General features: G+C 34.9%; 1 protein-coding gene across 1 annotated transcript in view; it reads right to left on the bottom strand.

The window, feature by feature from the left end:
• Positions 4,182-8,991, bottom strand: part of LOC109826343 (coatomer subunit beta'-1-like) — a 26,932-nt gene continuing 22,122 nt past the window's right edge. Inside the window, exons 23-25 of the mRNA XM_020393369.1 lie at positions 6,463-6,595; positions 5,559-5,891; positions 4,182-4,568 (exon numbers count right to left, since the gene is read on the bottom strand). Of these exons, the coding sequence (XP_020248958.1) occupies positions 5,730-5,891; positions 6,463-6,595 (295 nt within the window). The 3' untranslated portion in view covers positions 4,182-4,568; positions 5,559-5,729. The remainder of the gene's footprint in view (positions 4,569-5,558; positions 5,892-6,462; positions 6,596-8,991) is intronic.

The raw sequence follows: 8,991 nt of genomic DNA on the forward strand, positions 1-8,991 counted from the left end.
TTCCTATTCATCTTTTCCCATATCGCCTCTTCATATTTTGATGGTCTCTCATGGACCATGATGGTCTCCTCCAAGTTCTGAGCATTGAGCGCATCCTGTACGTCGCTCATCCACAAACCAAAGTTGATTTTACCGTCATACTTCACCACACTAATTTTGGTATTCTGAAAACCAACTTGAACTGGACTTGTCATCGTCTTGCTGCTTTCACCAACTTCTTCACCCATACTTGTAAACTCCAAATTGCAAAGAAAGATTCAAACTTTAAAAGGAATAAGAAATTACCCAACTAAACCCTAGATTGGATTCCAAATAGAACTCCTAACTACACGAGGAAAGCGATATCTTCAATGGCAACTTCAAATCCTATCTCCACCGAAGCCTAGAACTCCAAGAACCAAGCTTCCACGACGAATCTTCCTCCACCTAATGCCAAAACCCTAGATCTAAAATCTGAGCTCTGATACTAATTGTCACGCGTCTATGCGGAAGCGTGCTCGCTCACCAAACAAGTCGTATGCACGGGAGAAGAATAACCAATCACACACGAGCACAATCTAAAAATAAAATACGATAGATCAATCACAAACACAGAGATATACATGGTTCAGCAATTTGCCTACGTCCACGGGGAGATGATGGGGAGATTCCACTAAATCAAGGAGAATACAAAGGGTTACAATCTTACAAAACTCACAAACTAACCCTCAACCAAATCTCTCAACTTGCTCACAATATCTCCCTCTCACAATGCTCAAAAAGTCTCTCTAATCTCTGATTACAACTCTCCTCTTTTTGATGATCCTATCTCTTCTAAGGCGTTCCATATATATAGAAAACCTAAAACCAAAACAGACTAGGAAATCTAAAACAAAAAACAAAACAAATTAGGAATCCTAATAACCTGTTACCAAAACAAATTAAGAATCATGTTACAAAAATAGATTAGAAATTCTAACAACCTGTTACCAAAACAGATTAAGAACCTGCTATCCAACATAATTATCATACTTGGTCCCAAATGACCACCCACCCGGAAAGAAAAGAAGAAAAAAAATCCATTTGGCAGACTAATGTCTAAAAACCCTTTGGTAAATTTATCATTCATCTACCATCCGTCGTTCATCATCATGACCATGTCTTTTTTTCCCTCACCTCTTTTGATACGATGAGAACCTTTACAAGGCACAAGATCCCATCCCGACGCCCGAGTTTGATTCTCGATCCTTACCAAATAAATCTCAAGTGTATGGGTCTCCATGCCACTTGTCGTATCTTGATGGGCCTCGATCATGCATGTTATTCATACTAGATTATTTTTTTAACCAATCAAACAAGCTTAAAACAAGTTTTCTTAAAAAATCACTCACATCATCAAATAATATGGCGACAGCTCATCTCATCTCATCTCCTTTTTTATTTTTAAAAAATCAATCAAACACAAGAAAAAAAATCTATTGTAGGAAATCAATTTCCTTCTTTTTTTTAGCCAAACAAACAGCCCATATATGTAAAAAAAAACTTGAGGTGATCGAGTTGGAGAGAAGTTGATGAGTTGATTCTCGGGGTATCATCTCCCACCCACGGTGACTTGCGCATGCGTTGCTCTAGCATGACCCGCATGCAGTTGTTGTTCAACCAGTCTCCTGTCTCCACCGACAGAATCATACAAAGCAAAAAAAAAAAAAAGGTTTTCTTAGTTTTTTTCCCCAAAATTTCCCCCCCCCCCTAAGGTTTTCTTAGTTTTTTTCCCCAAAATCCCCCCCCCCCCATATCTTTAATATTTTTAAATTAGTCCTCCAAATCTTGATATTACCCCCCAAATCTTGATATTTTGAACTGAGTCCCTCAAATATTTAAGTATTTTGGAATTAGTCCCCTGAATCCTCATATTTCGAAATCACTCTCCCAATTGTGCTAAGTGATTGAAATTAGTCCTCCATAGTTGGGGAACTAACCTCAAAAATGAAGATTTTGGGGAACTTGTTCCAAAACACTTATTGTTTCTTTGTAATAATATTGTTAATTAGCACTTACTTATCTTACTGATTCTCGTACTTTTCGTTTGTACTTGTAAACCCTGACGTTTCTAAAATTTGCACTCAATACCTTTTGTGATGCAAACCTGAGAATTTTCCATAGAATTTCCTCCACAACCTAATTTTAGATATATTTTTAGTCCTTGGATATTTGTTGAATTTAATATTAAATCCTCCATAATTTTATTTTAAAACATAATTGGGATAGATTTAACATGGCGCCCTAGTCTGTTTAGCAGCAACAACAAATCCACCGAACATTAAGAGTTTAAGATTAATTCTAAAATTAACTAGAGTGTCACGTGAGAAACTTCTGTTGACCAAAACAAATGAACATGTAATTGCAAAGTAGGGAAAACTATAAGGTATCCCTATTAAGTTGAATTATACTTTCTATCTACTAACATCAGGATACTTTCCGTGTCCACCTTTTGTAATTTAAGTTGAATTATACTTTCTATCTACTAACATCAGGATACTTTCCGTGTCCACCTTTTGTAATTAGCACTTTTATCTCTTTTTTTAATGAACATACTAACATCAGGATACTTTCCGTGTCCACCTTTTGTAATTAGCACTTTTATCTCTTTTTTTAATGAACATGGATCATCCCTTGTTTTTGTTGTAAAATAAAATAAAATAATAAGGCTAATTAGTCTGGCTGTAAATGTGACTGTGATTACCAAAAAAGTTCCAAGCTATTATTAAATTGCAGTTGCTACAGATGATGATGGTACAACGAAACATATGTTTAAAATAGGCGATTTTACAACTAGTTCCTTCTACTTAGAATGATATTCATAAATTAAACCATGTAGCTATAGTTATATTCAAAATAATAACTACAAGTACAAGTCGCCGTACGCGTCTATCGTTATTTCGTCGAATTTTTATTATCATACCGAGTAATTTAAAAATGCATGATTATTATTATTATTATTATTTGCAATTTCGACTATTTCAACCTGGGGGAAAAAATTAGCGTTAGATGCAGAGCTTCTTTGAATTGCTTACAAGGGCATGCTTTAGCAATAATAATATTATTGGAGAAGGTAGATTGAGATCATTAATACCATACTCAATGGGGATAGGCTCCCAATGTCAACTTCACGCGAGAACAATTTAATTCACAGGAAGAAGTATAGGAACGAGCACAGCGAAGGAAGAAGATAAGAGTGAGGATGTCTAGTCAACACAGAATCCAAGGGGCTAAGATGTAAATGTATATGACCGAAAATATGACCTTTGTTGGAAGAGTTTTGTTATACAGACTCAAAATATAGGATCAACATGATGGACAGGTGAGATGTTCCTCTCCTATTGTATAATGAGCTGATCATCATTAATGATGGCCAGCTCATTATGAAATAGGAGGGGGACACCTCACATGCCCCCTGTTGGTCCCATATTTTACGTCCTTGAGGAATTTTTTTTATTGGAATAATATAAAACAGTGAAAGGCCACAGTTTGAAATAATAAACTACGTAAAAATATGATTTGTGGACCTAGTCGAGTCTTTCCCATGATTTGGACTGCAATCGAAAGCTGCGCACAGTTTGAACGAAATCTCAAGTTAACTGTCCTGATCTCTTTTGAGCTTTGTGTCGTCGAGATAATATTGACGGTAAATTTCACAAAACCCCAAGGAGTTTGGCCCATGTTAAGTAACCCTAGAAAGATCTGGAAATATCACATAACCTTCGCACCTTTGAATTTTTCTGAATCTATTTTCAGATAACCTCAATCTTTTTGGAGTTAGATGAATTTTTTTTTTTAAATTCTGGTCAAACTTATTAGGGATTTTGTGAAACTTACCCTAGTATTTAGTAATCAGCAACAGTTGCATTACTGGTACACTGAAATATATATTTATCCTCCTCAATGCACCGACCCCAAGGTGGATGCAATTCTAAGTAGTAAATACTATTGTGTCGTCGGCCGCCTTTGCTGGGTATGCGAGAAAAAGAAGTGTTTCTTCCACTGAGCTTCATAGCGTCGACAACGGAGATTCTCAGATCAATTCGGGCTCCAACAAATGCAAGGTACAAAGGTTTCATACATCAGCAAGATAACCAACCCCAATATTTTTTTAACATCAAGCCTAACTACTGTATACCATTTATTTCTGGAGGCAGCAATCATCAAAAACTCATACCCGGCTGTATCCCAAATGGTTAGTTTCTGGTCTCCCAAAGAAAAATAAAAACCAAGTGCGTCATTCGCTAAACATTTTTATTTGATACATACCTCTCTTTCAGCATAAAGAAATGGAACAAGGAAACTAAAAAAAATACAGGAAGCTGTAATGGATATAGCTGTCTTCTAATTAAAGAAAAATTAGATAAAAGGGGCTGCAAAGACCTGACTTCTTGGTTAAAACTCTGATGTCTATCTTGAATTTAATGATACAAAAATGCCTGCGAACACATTACGGTAATTGCATGAGTTATTTGTTTATGCTCAGCTGGATTTGATTATAATATATGCCTTGTCCGGTCACTCTCTTTCTCTCTCTCTCTCTCTGGAACCTGATAAAGAACAAAGAAAATGTATTTATCAGTATCAGAATGTGATAGTTCTACTGAAAGTTCAAGCTAGCTAAACAAGAGTTCAAGTCTCTACAACTAAGACACTACAATTGAATCAGAAAAGATTGCTCCCAGAACAAGGGAACATCACCACATAAACAGGCTAGGGAGGGGGGGAAATATATTCAAAACTGCCTTTCTTGTGATATTAAACAAAACTCATAATAATTTTCTCAGCCTAGAAGAGAAGGATGGACAAGTAAAATTTGGAATACACCAAAAAAGTCGAATACAACTATCTTGTGCCAACAATGCATTACTGTCATGAAACATACAATTGGAAGCCTTAATTACTTAACCAGATGGCATTTAGAAGCAGGGTCTTTTACACTGCACTGACATTTAAGAAAGCCTTCTCCCATCAGTGAAACAGTACCAAATTCTGAATTTTTTTTTTCTTTTAAAGTTCCAACAACTATTTAAGTAACATCAAAATATGAGTATTCCAGGCAGTAGAAGACTGTAATGTGTTACTGAGTAACAGCTGTCTGTGATCAAGATGGCAATAATAAAGAAATGAACAGGACTCCTTGCATTCAGTATTTGTTGTGGAAGAAGTTGATATGATCGTGACAACAGCATACAAACTAGATATTCGGATCATAGAGGGGGGGAAATTGATTCCATTTATATCTTGAAGAACAATTGTCACCTCGAGAAAATGTAGTACACAGCTGTCATATAACATTGACAGATGAGTAATCCAGGCAATTGATTATGTATATGTTACTAAATAACAAATGTCTGTGATCAAGATGGCAATAAAGAAAAGAACAGGACAACTAGTTGCATTCAGCATTTGTCACTGGAGAAGATGATAGTCATCATGATAACAGCACATAGACTAGATATTTGGATCATAGTGGCCGCGTTATTATTATTATTATTATTTTTTTTTTTTTTTTTTTGGGGGGGGGGGGGGATGTTCACCTCAAGAAACAGTAGTGCACTGCCCCCACTGGATGTTGCCTTGCAAATTCCCTAGTTGCCATGTAAGCACTGCAAAGTTAGCAAACAGAACAGGTTCAGGAAATGGGCTAAAAGGCTTTGTTGTTGTGTTGGTACCAAGGGGGCATAATGGATTCTTAAAAAGGGGAAAGTTCAATTGGAGCCAGAATTTGGGATATAGACTTGCCTATCCAATGAAGTCTCTTCATTATTCTGTTCCTCATCCTCATTCCCATTCACGAGAACAGCACCATCTGTAGACTCATCATTCTCTTCCACCACCTGAACTTCTTCCTCTCCATTCTCTTCCATTACCTGCAAATGCTCAACAAATTATAATAGAAATTATAAAGTCAAAAGCCATAAAATTTAGGATATGAAGGTAAAATGCAAGGAGTATCAACAAGCGAACAAGAGAGAGAATAGATCTTCATTTCGAAGTAATTTGCAATTAGCCTATCAAGTCAGTCTACATGTGCCCCAAAAATGATCTTGAACCAGCTAAGAAGTTTAGGCCTACTTAATCAAGTTGTCAGTCAAAGCTGTGGATATTACGCCTAATAGTTTTAATTGGTGGGTTTTCTTTCTTTTCTTTTTTGTTTTTTTGTATGGCGAAATTTCTCTCTCAACTTGTCACATTTGGTTATAACACGCACTGCTATGCTTATCCTCATAATGTCAGCATATTAAAAAATAAAGATAAACGGAAGTGCTATCTACCCCACTAAAATCATCAATCAGTGAATTGATTACAAGGTCTGTATTAGAAGATTTCTTGAATTAGAAGATTTGTTGCATATTACAGTAACATGGACCGACATAATACCGAACCAGTTCATCCCCCCTCACTTACAGCAAAATTCAACTACATGTAAGAAAAACACACCTGAAGACTAGAATCTCCGTTTTCAAGTGCCACATTCTCTTCATCAACTTGCATGCTTTTGAACGCTTCTACGAGGTTAACATTTGACTTTTCAACATAGTTCAAATATTCCTCTGCAGGAGGATAACTACACCTGACATAAAGATTAATGAGTCAAACTCAGGTTACAAATATCCATAGAAGTTCCCAGAAAAATGACTCCAAGAAAATAGAAAATATAGAAATTTCTGTTTAAAACTAAATAATGTCCATCAACAACATAAAAATCTGAAGCAAACTGTGAAAACCCACAACCAGCCATCTACTTCATAGCGTGCTCTAAAAATTGACAACTAAATCTAAACTGAAAGAGTCATTCTGATAGACCTTGAAACTTTGAATCAACAAAACACACCATCTTGCTAAATGCCTATGAAGTACTACTTTATTGGCCAATAATCAAGAAAATGAGAAAGTGGCAGAAGAACCTGGAACCAATGGCCGAGCTAGCGGGGCCGGGGTGCTCCCCCACCCCCAACAAAAAAAGAAAAAAGAAAAAAAACCCAAAGCTTTTACATACATACCTAGTATGTATATATGGTTACATTCCATATTAGTACCTCAAATCTTTCATAATTTGAATTAGTCCTTCAAATATTTCATATTTGAAATTAGACCTCGAACTCTTAATGCTTTTGCCATTTTTTGCACAAATCTTTGAAGTAAATTGAAATTAGTCCCTTTGTTATAGTTAACATCCAACTTGTTGACCATCAAGATTACCTGGACACTTCACCTAGGCTCTCATGTTTGTGTCCGACACTCATTGGACATTTCTTTGATATATACTGATATTTATTCAGACGTGTACTCAATTATATCACATGTTTTAGTTTAAAAAACCGGTGATACACTTCTTGAATGTATATCATACACTTCACCTCAAATTTATGCAACTCATTAGACCTTGGACAGGTTAGTTTTAGTACATACCTAGTTCATAAGTATGATTTTAAATGATCGTTTGCGTATCTAGTTCAAATATGAGTGGGTTTTCAATTTATAATCTACTCAATGAAAGAAAAGAAAACATAACAGTATAAGGATTTTAGTTTTCATAACATGCGAATGAAAAAAAAATTATTGATATCATATAGATTATTAATTTTAATATGTATGTATATAGTCGTGTTCCGTATCTGCACCCATGACCGTGTCCGCACCTGCGGCCGTGTCCACACCTGCCCCGATATCTGTGCAACATAGTTGACCAGAGTTGGGTGGTAAACTAGGACTTGGTAATTATTGAATTACCAAAGCAATGAAGATTAAATTCGAAATCAGCGGATTTAAGTTTATCAACACATAATCTTCTCCAATTTGTGCTCTAGCGAATTTTATTTTGGGATTTGGGTCTGAATGCGTATGGGTATAACTGCTATTTCACCCAAAAATATTACAGATGCTCAATTACAACTAGCTTCTAACTAGAGGGACTAATTTCAAATTACTTAATATATAGGGGATTAATATGGAAAAAACCCTATACGCATCAGCTCATCATATTTTAATATATTTCTTTGCATTTCAAGTAGAATAGGGAAATGGTATTTCAATTTTTATGTGATTTGCATTTAATATTAGAATTGTAAAATGCACTTATATTTTCATGTGGTTTTGCAGTTTGTGATGGAATTGTGATATAAGGGTCCCTCAATTTCATAGTGTTTTACATGAAGTAGATATTTGAAATTAATTTTCTATGTTCATGTATTTTTGCAACTGTTGTCCAAAATGTGATAGTTAACATTGCTTCAGCTATTATTAATATTATTATTATTATTATTATTTAAAATTAGTCTGATGGTATAATTCATAGTGTGTTGCGACACATTTTTAAAATGAAACTTTAGAAGATTGAAGCATGTGGATCCAACAATATGTGAGTTTCTTAAAATGGTTCAAATATTAATAAATATTTTTTGTAAGAACATTTATTTTAGATTCTTATTTCACCAACTTACATATATGAAACTTTATTGCATATTATCACATTTGATAGTTTTTATATTGATGTATAATGGCTGTATTTTGGACACCCCTCCCAAAAAAAAATCCTTCCCAACAAATAAATTATAGTCTTAGTTGCAAATCCTCAAGGGTAATTCATTAAAAGGTAAACTTTGGAATAGCCTTTCTTCTAGTCAAAGGCCTAATAAAAAGTGAAACTCGAATGAATGAACTATTATTTCAAGAGCTTTTCTGCTTGTTAAAGGGCTATTAACTCTCAATGTATCACATATAATGTTATTATTTCTTTTTTACTTTCTAGATTCTCATTCACTAAATTTCAACTCAACATGATGACGCCACTCTATTTTAACTAGAAAGTGAATAAAGTGTAAAATTATTGACAAGATGCATTATCCATGGTAGGATGGACTTTCAAATGGTATCTGACTAATATAATAGCAATGTGTTTTACAAAACTCTTGATATCTTAATGTAAACCTTTGGTTAGCATTGGCGGAGCTAGGGACAGGGGTAGCC

This window comes from Asparagus officinalis, chromosome 1 (assembly GCF_001876935.1).
Source record: "Asparagus officinalis chromosome 1, Aspof.V1, whole genome shotgun sequence".
In the NCBI taxonomy this organism is placed as follows: domain Eukaryota; kingdom Viridiplantae; phylum Streptophyta; class Magnoliopsida; order Asparagales; family Asparagaceae; genus Asparagus; species Asparagus officinalis.